The sequence below is a fragment of the Saccopteryx leptura genome, chromosome 5, assembly GCF_036850995.1.
Source record: "Saccopteryx leptura isolate mSacLep1 chromosome 5, mSacLep1_pri_phased_curated, whole genome shotgun sequence".
Lineage (NCBI taxonomy): Eukaryota > Metazoa > Chordata > Mammalia > Chiroptera > Emballonuridae > Saccopteryx > Saccopteryx leptura.
In genome coordinates, this window is record NC_089507.1 from 27,770,704 (window position 1) to 27,787,160 (window position 16,457).

The following is a 16,457-nucleotide window of genomic DNA, read 5'->3' on the forward strand; positions in this document are numbered from 1 at the left end:
CTCTCTCTATATTTTTAATTTTAGTTAAGGATTAGAGTAATTTTAGCGACTTCCATGGCCAAGGACATTAACCAGAATGTGCAGCTATTATGACCAATTCCTATTTGAAGCTGGTAGGTGAAAGTCAGATATCCTGATATTGGAAGAGAGAGGGTTATTTGAAGAAAAATTAGTTCAGTTGTAGAACAGTTGTTAGATTTGGGAGGAAACAAACTATTTTTTCTCTCTTCCAGTATCTTATAGCTTAACCTCCAGCTTCTTTTGATGTTGTTTTTGTTTTGTTTTATTTTTTGGTTTTTTGGTTTTTGGTTTTTTTGAGGGGGAGGGTTAGCAAGTTTGGAGGAGAGAACACCGGGCCTCAACTTGTGTGCAGGTCATTTTGAGCATCAGGTGGCCTGATTGGAGTCTTATATTGTATAAGCTGTTTCTTACAGCTCTGTGTCACCCACCAGTTTGGACATCAAGTCATCTTCTTCGGCTTCATTCAAACTGAATAAACTATTGAACAAGTTGGCACCAAGGACATAATTACTCTAATGCGTTGGCCTTCAGAATATAGGCACGTAGGCTGACTGACCATCGTGGTTTGCCTAGACTGAGCCATTTCGTAGGTTGTAGGACTTTAGTGCTAAAGCCAAGACAGTCCCAGGCAAACCAGGACTGTTGGACGTCCTAGGCATGCACTCATTAGCAGCTCAAGCCCACCCAAAGGGTACTACCATGCAGCTCTGTTTCTTCATATTAGAGACAAGTACATCATGAAGAATGCTCAGTGCCCTGCCGCTGGGCTGAAACACTAAAGCCAGAAAGCATTTCCTGCCAGTTAAGAAACCCCATCAGTAAAGCAACAAGGTTACTTGGTTTGGCTGGTTCTTGGTGAACCCCAACACTGACAACTGAAGATAAAAGCCCAGAAGCCTTCTGGTTTTGGCTTGTTTGTTTTTTTTGTGTATTTTTCTGAAGCTGGAAACAGGGAGGCAGTCAGACAGACTCCCGCATGCGCCTGACTGGGATCCACCTGGCATGCCTACCAGGGGGCGATGCTCTGCCCATGTGGGGCATTGTTCTGTTGCAACCAGAGCCATTCTAGTGCCTGAGGCAGAGGCCACAGAGCCATCCTCAGCGCCCGGGCCAACTTTGCTCCAGTGGAGCCTTAGCTGCGGGAGGGGAAGAGAGAGACAGAGAGGAAGGAGAGGGGGAGGGGTGGAGAAGCAGATGGGCGCTTCTCCTGTGTGCCCTGGTCGGGAATCGAACCCAGGACTCCTGCACGCCAGGCCGACACTCTACCACTGAGCCAATCGGCCAGGGCCCAGAAGGCTTCTATTTTATAACCTGTTTTAGAATTTTGCCAGGTATCAGCCTCAATGTTAATATTTCCCATGGGCATCACCTTAGAACTAAATTTGAGATTTTTTCATGTGACTTGGTTACCACATTAACCTTAGTTCTTAAGTTTATTAGACCAGGGCTCTTAAAGCATTTTTTTAGGGTCAAGCATATATCTGAGTCCAAAAAGTGCCATTATAGTTTTTCATCTTAATTTATGTTTAAAACAAATGTACTTATTTGGCTGTTTTCTGTGTTTCCTTTCTAACAGTCATACCCATCGAATTACATGGAGTCCATGAAGCCCAACAAGTACGGAGTCATCTACTCCACACCGTTGTCCGACAAGTTCTTCCAGACCCCGGAAGTCCTGTCGCACGGGATGCAGATGGAGCCGGTGGACCTCACCGTCAACAAGCGGAGCTCACCGCCCTCGGCCGGGAGCTCCCCTTCCTCGCTCAAGTTCCAGTCCTCGCACCGGAGAGCCTCGCCCGGGCTGAGCATGCCCTCCTCCAGCCCGCCGATGAAAAAGTACTCGCCCCCTCCCCCGGGGGTGCAGCCCTTCAGCGTGCCGTTGTCCATGCCTCCAGTGATGGCCGCTGCCCTGTCTCGGCATGGGATTCGGAGCCCGGGGATTCTGCCGGTCATACAGCCGGTCGTGGTGCAGCCCGTCCCCTTCATGTACACCAGTCACCTCCAGCAGCCGCTCATGGTGTCCTTGTCCGAGGAGATGGAGAACTCAAGTAGTAGCATGCAAGGTAAATCCCACCACTGGTCACCCTGCTGCTCAGTCTGTCCAGTGTCTTCACCAGACGGCCTGGGGGGAGTGAAGGAAGCAGAGAGCCGAGCTCTTCAGAGGAAATAATCCACTTAGAGTCTGCCTAAGGTGTTTCCTTTTGTTTGTTTTTTCTTAAAGTGTTGATACTGGAAGAGCTCCCAAGAATCAGGCTGTCTGTTTAAAGCTATGAAATGACCACTTTCACTATGTAATCGTCAACTTTGGGATAGTAAGAATCTTGACTTTATATTTTGCTTCTTGGAATGCCAGCATGGTTCTAGGTGCAGAGAGGCCATTTAATAAATACCTTTGGACCATGGTGATCGCTCATGGCTATAAAAAGCACCTTGTTCATTGACTGGTCATGGGAAGATGACCGGGGTTAAAAGGAGATAACCAAAAATCATAAGGAAGAATCATTTGGTTGCTGATGTCTTAAGTCCAATTTCTTGTGTGCTCCGCTTACTGGCAAAATAACGATCCAGAGAAACTGGTATCCCCCAGTGATGCATTGCTGCTAAAATCTTGCTGAAGGCAGATAAATAGTCACATATCAGTGTTATAGATAGGACCTATGCAGTAAGCTTTTTAAACACCGAAATTGGTAAATTGTACATAAGTGACTTTTCTATTTTTATTTTTTAGTACCTGTAATTGAATCATATGAGAAGCCTACATTACAGAAAAAAATTAAAATAGAACCTGGGATTGAACCACAGAGGACAGATTATTATCCTGAAGAAATGTCACCCCCTTTAATGAACTCAGTGTCCCCCCCACAAGCATTGTTGCAAGAGTAAGTATCATTGAGTCGACCCGGCATTTGAGTAGCAGTGTGCATCTTGGGACCTAGAATGGAAGCAGAAGCTTCCAGCGCTGTGTGGATTGCCAACACCTTTTAGTACGTGGCACCCACAGGGATAAGAGATTCTCTTAAAAACAATGCTATGTTACACAGACGGCGTTTGACAATGATCTCAAGTTACCAGTAAATTGGTCATTGATGATTTTGCCACCTTATCATATACATCATTTATATCTTGGGGGGGGTTTTTGTTTGTTTGTTTCACTTCCAAACTATACACACACAGTTTTTCCATAATCCTAATCCTACTGTGTATTCAAGTTGGTGTTCTAAATATTCCACAAGGTTGGATCATGAAAACTTAATGTGGACACATGCTGTATTTCTCCTTGTCACTTCTAAAGAGTATACTGTCTCTGAGATGAGGAATGTCTTTAATTAAAATCTTGAAGCCAACCACAAGCCCAAGAAAGACACTCCAAAACAAGTCCTATAAATAAGGGGTGGCAACAGAAATTGACCAGGTAGCCCAGAGAAGCTCAGCAGTGAAAGAAGTCTTTATTCTCTAGTCCTTTAAGTCATGTCTGCCCTTAGGATGTTCAGTCTGCTCTAGAACTGCCATGAAGTAGAAATTTTACACTGTATTGGTCACCATCCAAGGTCCTGAACAGAGGTTTGTTTTAGGTCTAATTTGCTGTAATGTGACAGTGCCCCTCACAGGTTAAATAACATCATTATCATTAATGGAATTTGCTACTATTGATAACTTTGAAGTTTACCAGCGGTTACACGGACTGGAGGCTATATTTGCAGTACTTAAGAAGTGGCCTTTGGGTCTGATGTTTTGGATCCCAGCTCAGCTCTGTACCATGTATATGACCTTGGGCTAATTATTCAATCTTGCTGTCTGTTTTCCTCTATTTTCATTATTGATTGTAATAATTTTTCTCGTTGTAATTGTCTTGTTACGGTTCTTTCAACATTGGATATAGTGGCCAGCTTTCTAGTACCAAGGGTCCCTTATTGTCTTCTCAGGGTCTCTTCCATCATCTCCCCCCCATGTCACCTTTTTTCCAACCTAAACAAATGTTCTGCCCACCTTTCTACTCTGTCTTCTCCACCCTCTCCCTAAAACAGTTAATTCTGCAACAGACTGTGAATTCCCTGGTTTTAGAACAGCTATTTTCTGGAACTCCAAAAAATCCTAGTTGTGTCCACATTCAACCCAAGTAGGTCCCTTCATGGTAGCTCACATATTAATTGCCCATTGCACCAAATCATAGTCGGTGTTTGTTGTTGTTGTCATGTACTCTCTGATAGATGGAGAATGAATTTTCTTAGCCACATCAGCAGTAGTGTGTGTCTGATGGACTTATGCATTCTTGCTCTTCACAATTCCTTAGCATCCTCTTCATCCCCAAAAGAAACTTTTCCAAGTGTTTTCAAAGGAGTTATTTTATTCTCCCATAACAAGCATGTGGGAATCAGAGCAAATAGATAACTGAGGAGCCAAGACATTAGATAATTCGCCTGTAATTACACTCTTAACAGTGGAGGGGGCTTGGACTTCATCTCCAGTTTCCAGATGAGGGCTCTTCCTGCCATTTTTAACCCATATCTAGCTGACTGCATCTGCTCATGCACTTGAGTGAAAGGAAAAACAGACTAACTGAGAAAGACACGTCATGTAGTCTGCATTATCTCTTTTTGTTATGATAACAGGTGTCTTTGGCAAGGTAACTGGCAATGGGATTTGGACTTATAATTGCTCCCGCACAAGTGATGGAAAAGATGCTATAAAGCCAGCTGTCCACATAGGGAGGGATCTGTTGACTGAGCGAGGTTGTTCCAAAGTCTGGGTTATTATGAATTACAATGTAAAACATTGTAGAAGAAGAACATTTGAAGGCAATGTGCTGTGCTCTCAGTGCTGCTAAGGAGAAATACCTTTTTCTTTCTTATTTTGAGTAATGTTCTCTTGATGATCTCAAGCTGGATGGCTTTTAATAATTAATGAGCAATATGCTTAGTCTAATACTGACCTAAGAATGCATTTTGCCTCTCAAAAAATTCAACAGATTAGCCACAACCAGGATACGTACTCTTTAAGTAATTTTCTCACAGATGCGATTAAGTAATGTCTTGGAGTGTGCCCAGTAGCAGCCCACAGAGGAAGCCAGCTAGCCAGGAAGGAATTACTTGAAACCAAGTGCCTAGTACCATTGTGATGAGCCAGCCCCAGCATTTGCCTTGGGTTCTGGCAAACCCTTCCTTTAGAGCAGGGATAGTCAAGCTTTTTATACCCACCGCCCACTTTTGTATCTCTGTAGTAAAATTTTCTAACCGCCCACTGGTTCCACAGTAATGGTGATTTATAAAGTAGGGAAGTACCTATAAAGCAGAGTTACAGCAAGTTAAAGCATATAGTAATAATTACTTACCAAGTACTTTATGTCGGATTTTCGCTAAGTTTGGCAGAATAAATCTTTATAAAACAACTTACTATAGTTAATCTATATTTTTATTTATACTTTGGTTGCTCTGCTACCGCCCACCATGAAAGCTGGCACGCCCACTAGTGGGCGGTAGGGACCAGGTTGACTACCACTGCTTTAGAGGCAGACTTGAAAACACAGCTTTGAAAGCCATTTGCTTGATCATAGAGCTGCTGCTCTAGAATTATTTGTAAAGGCACTCAAATGTATAGCAAATTCCTTTTGCTATATATTTTCATGCAAAAAAAAGTGTATTTATAATAAAAAGCTTACAGATCAGATTTCCCCGTTTAGTTGGACATATGGATGGTAGCAAATTTAAGAGCAGCCAGCTTAATTAAAAACAATTACCAGGTCTCTGGTATTTAAAGCTGGTCTAGCTTTTTGGTTGTAATGATCCCAAACAACCTCTTTAAAGATGAGCAGTGAGGCGCCCTGGCTAGGTAGCTCAGTAGATAGAGCGTCGTTCCAGTTGTTCAAGGTCATGGCTTCAATCCCTGGTCAGGGTACGTACGAGAAGCAATCAATGAGTGCACACCTAAATGGAACAACTAAGGGGAACAAATTTATGCTTCTCTCTCTTCCCCTCTCTTCTTTTCTCTCTTTCTCTCTCAGAACAATAGGGGGGGGGGGGAGCAGTGAGGAGACAAAAAAGGTCGAGATCCCAAGATCCTGGTCTCTAACCTCAGCCTCTGCTAACAGCTGGCTCTTCAGAGATGGGGCCGCTAACCACCCTCAGAACGAGGCTGCCTTTCGGGGCAGATGTTAGGTGGTGTAGAGATTTCCTAATATGGTGATGGAACATCCCCAAAAATGCCTCATGAAATTGAATAATGTAGGGGCAAAGTTTGCAAATAGATTTGAAAACTTCGAATTATGAACAGCTGCCTTTGAGTAGATTTACATCTGGAACAGATATTGTTCTTCAATGCTTTGTGTATGTTACTCAGAACCACCTCCTGAGATTGTATCATCATCCCCATTTCACAGAGGATAAACACCTTGCCCGGCGTCCCAAGGACTACCAGGGACAGAGCTGGGATTTAAAGCTAGAGCACATAGCTTTTTAGTTTACCTTAATACACAGAATGAGCAACAACAAAAAAGTAATTGTTAACTACTGTACAGAAACTATTCGGATGATTCCCAGCCCATAAAATCTAATAATTAGAAGTCATTCTGTTAGTATCCAAGAGCATATGAGATACATTTTTTAAATCTTTATTGATTTAATAGAGAAGGGAGAGAAACAACGATTTGCTGTTCCACTTATTTATGCATTCACTGGTTGTAATTTTTTCCTCAGCATTTTATCTCCTGGAGTTCTCTTAATGAACATGAAACATTTTCAATCAATGGCGTTAGTGTTGAAAGTTAAAAGTAAACATAACTTTCTTGTTGAAGAATTTTAGGTTGATAACAGCTTTATTGAACTACATCTGTTCATAACCGCTTCTCCCTTTTCTCTGCTGTTTGTACATTTATAAAATTTAGGTTCTCGTCGTTTTCCCCCTGACTAGATCATATTCACTTTTCCGTGTATCTGAACATGGCTATTTTATTTTTCTGTATCTAAGCATCAGGGCAGGAAGGTAAAGATACTCAAAAAACTGACAGTTTCCTTCACTAGTAATAAAAGTAAGAAATAAGTAAAGTCACTGAAATATACCTAATATTCTCTTTTTAGTCATTTCCTAAAATGCTGAAAAAGTTAATTGGTAAAGGGTGTGTATTTTAATTTTTACCAGCATGCAACAAAAAAAAAACACAAGTTTCATGGACTCCCTTTTGATTTTTATGACTAAATTTTATTATCCCTTTTCCGTACAAGTTTGAGTACCCTCATTAAATTCTTTTTTTTTTTTTCCTTCTCACCAATCTTTTTTCTTCCTATACACACTTGTATAAAACACTCATGTTATTTGGAACATCTTAAGAACTTTAGGTTCAAATTTAAAAATCTTTCATCACAGTTGGAGGCCAACTATATAAGCTTGTAATGTATCAAGTAATTAGTCATTAGGAAAGCAAATGAACAGATTAGAGTTAATGAACGGATTAGAAGTTTTAATTACTCACCATTAATCATCAGAGAAGTCTGAGAACCACAGACCTTTCCCAGCTCTTCCATCATTTGCCTTTTCTCTCCAACTACCTTTCTCAAAGAAGAAGAAAGCCCATAGTAACGTTTCTCAGGGTCTGATTAGTGCAGATGCAGGAATGTGTGTCTGGGTAGGAGCAATCAGGGCGGCAGGGATAATGACGGGTCCCTGAGGGAGCTGCCTGCACCTCGGTGTCGGGGTCGTGGGCGAGGGGCTCCTCTGCCTAACTGCTCGCACTGCCTTGAAGTTCTTCCTCCAGCAGGAGTAATAGTAACAGGAAAGGTTTCCGGTTTGCGTTGTTTGGGGGAGGGGGTTGTTTTTTAGAAGAGCCAGGATTTGATTATCAAATGTGAATTGTGAGTTTTAAAAGACTCCCAACTAAGTGCCAGTTATATAAAAGATAAAAGCTAGATGCATCCTTACAGGGTGGTTTGCCTGAGACTTAGGAATGTGACTTTTCCAAAAGAACAATAAATGAAGAGAAGGACAACTGGGAAAAGGTAGTGGAGTGTTGTTACCCAGTGCCACAGAATCCTATAAATAGGCCCATTTTAACTGAGGCAAAGGGATTGCTGGCACTCCGCACCTGCCTTCAGCGTCACACCTAAGCCTTCTTACTGTCGTTACTTATCTCCATGTCTGTCTCCCCCTAGAGTGTGAGCTCCTCGAGGGCAGGAACCCTGTTTTTATTCATCTTTGTGTCCTGGTGCCGAGCAAGGTGCCTGGCTTATGGTAGGTGCTCGCTCAATGTTTGTTGGATGAATATAGCAGTGCTTCTTGGGTTGATCAGCTAATTTATTTTTGTTTATTTTGTTGGGTTTTTTGTTTGTTTGTTTTTGCCCAGTGTTGTTAATGCTTTTGGTAGCCTGAAGAAGACAAAGAGCCTTTCACTCAACATTTTGCATTTCACATTGGCTTTCACAGGAATCACCCGTCAGTCATAGTACAGCCCGGGAAGAGACCTTTACCTGTGGAATCTCCAGACACCCAAAGGAAGCGGAGGATACACCGATGTGATTACGACGGATGCAACAAAGTGTACACTAAAAGCTCTCACTTGAAAGCGCACAGAAGAACACATACAGGTATCAGAAATATAAGGCTCACTTTCTTAAGAATTTGAATAAGCCCTGGCTGGGTGGCCCAGTGGATAGAGTGTTGTCCTGACGTGCCAAGGTCATGGGTTCAGTCCCTGGTCAGGGCACATAAGAGAAGCAACCAGTGAGCAGACAACTAAATGGAACAGCTAGGTGGAACAATGAGCCGATGCTTCTCTCTTCCTCTCTACCTGTCCCTCCTTCCATTTCTCACTCTCCCTCTTTCTCTCCCCATCTTCCTCCCCCCTCTCAAATCAATGAGAAAAAAATTTTTTTAAGAGAAATAGAATGAAATGTTAAGTCAAGCGTTCTAACTCTCAGAGGTTATTGTAATGAAAATGTTCAGGCATCAGAAAGTTACTATAGTCATTTACAGATGTCTCTGTCATGAAAAATGAAGTTTCTGATAATGATTTGCTTTTGTCATGAATAGAATAGACTCAAGGTGATCTCTAGCAAGGTCAGTCACTTGTAATTCTGTGCTCTGCAGCAGTGGAGAGAGAAAGGGATGGACTCTCCACTGGAACAGAGGGGAAACTGCTCTGAACCATGGGCCTGTTTCATCAGGATGTGGTCTTCAGCTGGGCTTCATTTAGTAAAGACACATTTTCAAATTATTAGCAAAAATCAGTTCTTTATGCAGAATAAATAAATGCAGCAGTGTATGGAAATGGGTAAATCCTCTTCTAAAACTGAGGGAACTTCTATATAACTGCTTACCATATTTGTTCTGGAATATTTTCTACCTTGCCCAATCTTGAATATAGAAAAATTGAATATAGGAAAATTGTTGTACAGGTGGACAAAACATAAAATTGTTCCATGGGTTCTTAAACATTTTGTAGCAAAATATCTTAAGGACTTTGTATTAAAGTGTTTTAAACAATCTGATTAACTGCAGTGAGCATTGGTGATTGTTTACCGCAGGCCTCATCTGATCTAACCTCAGACACTTCAATATGAAATCCTGGTGTAATAGCAGTTTGCCTCTGTGTACAGTGTTCTTAAATCAGAATACAGATTTTTTTTTTTTATTCTTATGAGCCATTTGTATTCAGAGTATTAAAAAAGAAGAATCTGGGATTTGGAAGAGAAAAGGTGGGGGGGAGTATCTGGCAGAGTGGAAATAGTTTCTCAGTGAATTCTGGGGAGAGAAAGGAAGCCAGGGAAAATCAACCTACCCACTGCTGTTCTCTGGCCACAGAGAGCTGAGGTGTTAGCCTTGCGTTTAGAATACTTCTGAGTATATTCTCTACTGCAAAGCAGAAGAAACAAATTCTGACTATTTCATTGAATGCCAAGGAATGGCAGTCTAATAAGGTTTCTAGAGAACAAGGAATAGAAATTAATTTGTGGTGTCTATTCCCTATTTTTACTAATTTAAACATGCAAGATAATCTTAAACAGCCTTTTTAATTGTTGTAAGGGCCTTTATAATGGCTCTCCCTAGGATTTTCCCACAAGGGTCTACCATTATGCCACAGGAGGGGACTGAAGAACTGAAGAAACCTGGCTTCTGATGGAGGGAGGGGTCCATCTTTGTAGCACTTCTGAATTAAAGCAGTACACTTAGGCAGAGTTGATATCAATTAAACGAAAGATAAGATGGTGAAATCCCTAACAGGTCTTTCAGTTGTTAGAGACTTCAGGTTTAAGTTATTAATCCTTTACTTTTGGAGGCAAAACCAAAACTATTTAGCCCCTCCGAATGGATTTCAGTGCCTTTGTGCTTTAAGAACTCTTAAAATTGCCTCCCCCTTTGGGGAAGGGGAGGGTAGCAAGCCAGTTAAATTTCTTGCTTGTCTGGTAGTGGTTTATAAAACACTATTTTTGAGAGACAAGTAGATGAACATACGTTGAGGAGGGGAAAAGGTCTTTTCATGTTTTCTCTGTCTTTCTGCAGGAGAAAAACCCTACAAATGTACGTGGGAAGGATGCACATGGAAATTTGCTCGGTCTGATGAACTAACAAGACATTTCCGAAAACATACTGGAATCAAACCTTTCCAGTGCCCAGACTGTGACCGCAGCTTCTCCCGCTCTGACCACCTCGCCCTCCATAGGAAACGCCACATGCTAGTCTGAATGTCTCCGTCCCGCCCGCCACAGCTCCCCACGCGCCCAGCTCTCTCTCTGTCCTCCCTCCTGTTGTCTAACTCATTTTTTACATGTACATTTTAATTTTGATTCAGCTGGTCTGAATCTCTGAACATTCAAATCTCCATATGGTCAGTAGTAAATATTCTCTAATCTTCCCTCTCCTTACCACGGGTCAGACCTAAAGAATGTGAACACTTTTTTTTTTTTTCCGGGGATGCTAAGCAAACCCTTCTTACAGATAGGTTTAATGTAATGAGAACAAGGGAACATGTAAACTAACTGAACCAATTGTCAGTTTCTCCATGTATTCCTCAAAAGAATATCAAAGTAAATGTATTAGAACTACAGTATCCAGCCTGCTAGTCCTTGCCAGAGACATTCATACCTCTGAACCCTGTGATCACATTCAGTGCTGCACAGTGAGATGGGCGGACCCCCTCCCAGGTTAGCTAGAAGGGCAGCAAGATTCCAGGCTCGCCTTGGATTTATCATTTCATCTAAATTAGGTCCTTAACCTCCTCTGTGCCTGCAGCTAGTAAGGAGGTCTTTGCCACTGTTGGAAGGTGAGCTAGAGCTGGGTGGTGGTTATCAGTTCAAGGGATGGATGTCGTATTGACCTCGCATGGAGTTAACATAGGGGTGTCGTTGAACAGGCAGGCAAAGGAGGAAGCCAGCCCGGGGTTTTCAGTGAGAAATGGCATCATTTGGTTAGCTCTTAGGTCTCTATGCATACTCGGCTGTGCAGAACCATCCGGCAAAGCCAGATAGATACCTGTGGGGTTACCCATGTACCTGTCTCCGTTTCTACAGTGTCCTTAATATAGACCAAGCATTGAAAGTAGGGACACCACAAAAATACTTGCCCAGTTATGGTAAAAAAAAAATCTTTTGGATAAGGGTTTGAATGGCCTTCTTTACCCAACCTACTTAGAGCTCTTTTGCAAACAAGGAAACGCTGAGTGGTAATTATACTCCCATATCAAATTACTCATACAGCTTTCATACAGAAACTCTTCTGTGTGAGCTATAAGGTGCCAAATTGGCTGTCATTTCTGTTCATGACACATAAATAAGCATCTGCTAATGCTTCAGTAGATTCATTAAGACCTAAGTGACACTATTTGTAAATAGTTTTGAAGCACACAGACCTTTATTTGGGGGACAGATTTCTGAAAAATATAGAAAATCACAGTTCAGGGATTCATACACGTAGCTCAAAATTTCCCAAATGTTCACCATTGGAGCTGGCGATCTTTCACTATCAAGTATCCTGTCAGAAGAACAAACTGAAAGTGTTTCTTATTTATGTTGGAAATAAATAGCACCATTATCTGGGGGAAGTTTTCCAAAAGCAGGCTTTTGAGCACCATAGTCTAAATGCCAATAAAAATAATCAAACGTGTAGAACTGCCGTTGGTCCTAAATTTGAAGGGAGTGGCGACAGTGGTCAAAAGTGGGCACATTTATAACCAAATGCCCCTTCATAAAGGATGGAGAAGAGAGAAGAATGGAATCCTGAAGATCCATCCCAGCCATAATTCAGGATCCAATACAGCCTTAACTGGGAGGAATACACTGTTTCTAAAGCATCAGCACAAGTGATTCTGAAGGCCTGCAAATTGTTGGGGAGCTTGCTTTGGCGCCGTGTTAATAAAAGTTAGTTGTAAGGACTGTGCACCTAAGAGATCCCACTCAACAGCTCTCTGAACCAACTGAAAAGAAATATAATTGAGAAATGCAAAATAATTTGTTATCTGGCACTTGGTTTTTATTTTTTAAGCACTGCAAACTTTGTTTCGAATGTTAAACCATCCTAATCGGGCTTTTTTGTTTTGTTTGCAACTAAGATAAGAATTGAGGGATAAAAATGGCTCTTGGAAGAGTAGGTATTGTCTGTATTATAAATGCTTAGTTATTTTCATACTAAAGTGTGTTTATTTCTTGAAATGCTTCTTCCACAACACCGAAGAATTAAGTGAATGCAAGGAGCTTTTCTGTTTGACCGGGATAACCAGTTTATGTGTGTTCCAACCCACAAAAGGTGGAAAGCGGGGCAAGAAAGGGTAGAGTTGATCTTTATGTAATTAGCTTTGAGTCTGAGTCCAGTTCATAATAAAGCTTCACGGGTTCTGATGAAATAAAATCCTGTTCAAAAGTGCAAGCAAGACCCTGCAGAGACTTGCATTATATTTAGCTTGCTTAGATTATGTTAAGCATTCATTAACAAAGTTCCATTTTAACTGAAAAAAGCAACCAGAGAAGCCATTCTCTGTCCCCATGCTGGTCTATATATACTTTAGTTACCAATTGGCCCCTTCCAAATTTTCCTTTTTTATATATATTTGTATCTTACTATGATAGTTAAGAAATTTAGTCTCTTAGTCATTTTTAGCTGTTACTGTGGGAGACCTCAAACAAGATAAGATGCCCTTAAACGTGTGGTTTTAATGATGTGCCATGTTACTATCAATGGTGATTTTAATTGCAGTACTTAACGTAAGTTGATAAGAATGATTAAACATGGAGCTAGTGTTGTATAAATTGTTATAGAATTTCTTCAGTTATTATCCAAGTGTCATCTGGGGAAGAAGTCCGAAAAATTAAATATCCATCATATTTTAGAATTTTAAAAATGTGAATCTACATCGTAAATGGGCATTAACATTCTGAATTGCCTGGTTTGGAGAATGTATTAGCAGCATAGCTATGTTTCAACTAAGGAAATGCTAAATATGCAGAAGTTTCAAGAGCCTTGAAACAGATTTACAGGGGAACTATATATGTATATGTATATTTTATTAAACACCCATCTGCACTATCAGTGTTGCACTAATGTGGAATCAAAGACTATATTGCTGATACTGTATATCTGCACATCATTCCTGGTTAGATTGTTTTAAAGACAATCTCAAAGATCTCAAGTTTTTAAGTATGTCAATTGGTTTGAAAATATAGTCATCTTGAAGGGATTGCTGTCATACATGAAGTTGCTCTTGGTCAAGGTTAACAATTTCTAAATGACTGCAAATTCACTTACTACATTTATAAAGCCATTTCCCATGCATTAAACGAGGGCTATAATATGTTTTACAAATACTAGCACTTTTGTTTGCTGTTATGTACTTAGTGTTAGAGGGTCAAAATAATCTTTCTGCTTAGCATCTCTTAAACCATACCTGCAAGTATAGCAGGATTATTACATTTACAGTACTTTAATACTTGTATAAACTATGCAGAAATTTTTAATAAAGTGTAATATATTTTATAAGCTAATAAGACTGAATGGGTAAAGGTTTTTAGCATGCATTAGTATACTTGCAGATACTGAAACATTTTGGTAATCTTTCTTACTAAAGATGTGAATGTTTAATGTACCTTCTCTGTTTCTACTCTGTAGTCCAATGGGAATTCAGTAATGACATTTTGTCATGTCAAACTGTGAACATAAATTTGTACTGTACAGTCCTCATATACTATATACAGTATGCAATATATGTATTATATACTTGTTAATAAAACCATCAGAATATTAAATGTGATCATGTGATTACTACACATGCAACAATCACAAGGGACAAAACTTAGCAATGTGACATGTAAGAGACTCTACTTAGGATTTCCAAGTAAATCATATTTTAATAGACAAGCATTGTTGATGGAGGGAAAGAAAAACATCTTACTGAAAGATGTGCCAAAAAAGTTAACAGCCCTAAAGCTCTGTCCTTCGTTTTCTGATAATGGCCAACAGGAAATCAAAGCACAAACCATATATCTGCAAACAATCCATAAATCTACGAACTCACCTAATGCTTTCTTGGAATGGTCATTTGTTGTTTATGACCCTTACCTGCTTCCAAAGAAGTTTCAGTGCCTTGTATAAAAGGCATGTGTTAAATACTTTTTAAGTAAGATGTAAGATCAAGATTCATAACTTGGAGAGTTGGGGAATTAGGCTCAAGACAGAAAGTGCATTAAAGTAAGTAATTGTGAATAAACATTTTTTAGTAAGCTGTGTCTATGGACACTACTGTGTCTACAGCAGCACAGGAACAAGTACTTCTGGTCAAGATTTAGAGTTCCTTTTGTTTAAAGCAAAAGGTAATGACCTTCCCCTTTTCTCCACCCTCTCCCTAACTGACACTAAGGTATTGGCTTGTTAGATCTCAAGCAGTTCCAGCTTGGACTTGATTTCAACAGAACATGAAATAATGTCTGGCTGGTGCTTGTCACATGACTTCACAGGGTGGAGGGAGGTTGGGAGAAAGTTGAATTCAGCCTTCTCCAGGAAACTGCTTCTACGTTGAGATACATGACTGCAAGCCCGAAAAGGGGTTTTATCTAACTGTTAAGGTCCTAATGGAATATTGGCATGGATTAGTCTAGATGGTTGTTCCCATTACACTTCATATATATGGGTGAGGTGACACTTGCTGAGTTCAAAATGAGGCCCAACCTAGAAGATGGTATGTTAAAGTTGGATTCTACTCAGGTGAGTAGTGAGGATGATGACAGATTTTATGAAAAACTAAATTGAGGAATGGTTGAACAAATTAAGGATGTTCAGTGCATGCACACACACAGACATTCATAATTATTGCCCAATATTTTATGGGGGTTTTTTTTGTCTGTTTTTACAGAGTCAGAGAGAGGGATAGACAGGGACAGACAGGAATGGAGAGAGATGAGAAGCATCAATCATTAGTTTTTCGCTGCGCATTGCAACACCTTAGTTGTTCATTGATTGCTTTCTCATATATGCCTTGGCCGCGGGCCTTCTGCAAACCGAGTAACCCCTTGCTCAAGCCAGCGACCTTGGGTCCAAGCTGGAGAGCTTTTTGTTCAAACCAGATGAGCCTGTGCTCAAGCTGGCGCTCTCGGGGTCTCGAACTTGGGTCCTCGGCATCCCAGTCCAACGCTCTATCCACTGCGGCACTGCCTGGTCAGGCTTATGGGGTTTTTTTTATTTTGCATTGTATTGCTTAATATTTTAAATGTTGGATTGAAGAAGGGATTAGGAGGAGCCTCGCTGGGGCAAGCTATCAATTCTAATGCGCATTAAAGGAAAGAGGTTGCTCTGTTCAGGAAAGGACATGTTGAGATGGTAATAAAAATATAGATGTGTATAAGTTAAGCTATTAAAGACTATAATAACGTGTGTGTGTGTGCACAAAACTCAACAATGAACTGCTCTTCAAGGGTTCATTTTAATGTGTAAGCTGAACCTGTTGCTATTGCCTATGATCTGAGAGAGAGAGAGAGAGAGACTCAAATTAGAATGATACATGTTGTAAATTAAAAAATTTAAACATTACTTAGAGGGAGGATGCAGTTCTCACCAAGTCTAGGCATACATGTTTATTGCTTTGAGTGCTTCACTCTTTCCCTGGCTTTGCATTTCCTATGGATGGTCTGGGTTAAGGACAGAATACAGAAGCTGGATCTTCAGGCTCTTAATCCATATCTCTTTCACACTGATTCCATTTGATGTTTCTTCCTTCTCTCAAGGCTCAGCATATTAGCGTTCTCCAGAGAAACAGAACCAGTCTTCCCGTGCCCTGGCCCAGGCCTCTGGGACTGCCAGCCAAGTGCCCCCCCTCTCCCACTTCAGTCCTCCTCCCCTGCAGCCACCAGGGCCGTCCTTCCAAAACAAAGGTCTGATCATGTGGCTGTCCCACCTTTTAAAATCCTTCCATGCCACTCATTGGCACCTGAACTGTTCTTCTTAATTCAGCCCTGCCCTTCTAAAGCCTCATC

The 16,457-nt window shown here is 40.8% G+C and overlaps 1 protein-coding gene across 4 annotated transcripts in view; it reads left to right on the top strand.

Annotated features, from left to right (window-relative positions):
• KLF3 (KLF transcription factor 3) overlaps positions 1–14,237 on the top strand; it is a 37,521-nt gene extending 23,284 nt beyond the window's left edge. For all 4 annotated transcript variants that reach the window (XM_066387064.1, XM_066387062.1, XM_066387061.1 and 1 more), the window contains 4 exons: positions 1,598–2,084; positions 2,750–2,900; positions 8,431–8,591; positions 10,507–14,237. In XM_066387064.1, coding sequence (XP_066243161.1) covers positions 1,598–2,084; positions 2,750–2,900; positions 8,431–8,591; positions 10,507–10,688 — 981 coding nt within the window. In that variant the 3' untranslated portion in view covers positions 10,689–14,237. The remainder of the gene's footprint in view (positions 1–1,597; positions 2,085–2,749; positions 2,901–8,430; positions 8,592–10,506) is intronic.
• The last annotated feature ends 2,220 nt before the right edge of the window (positions 14,238–16,457 follow it).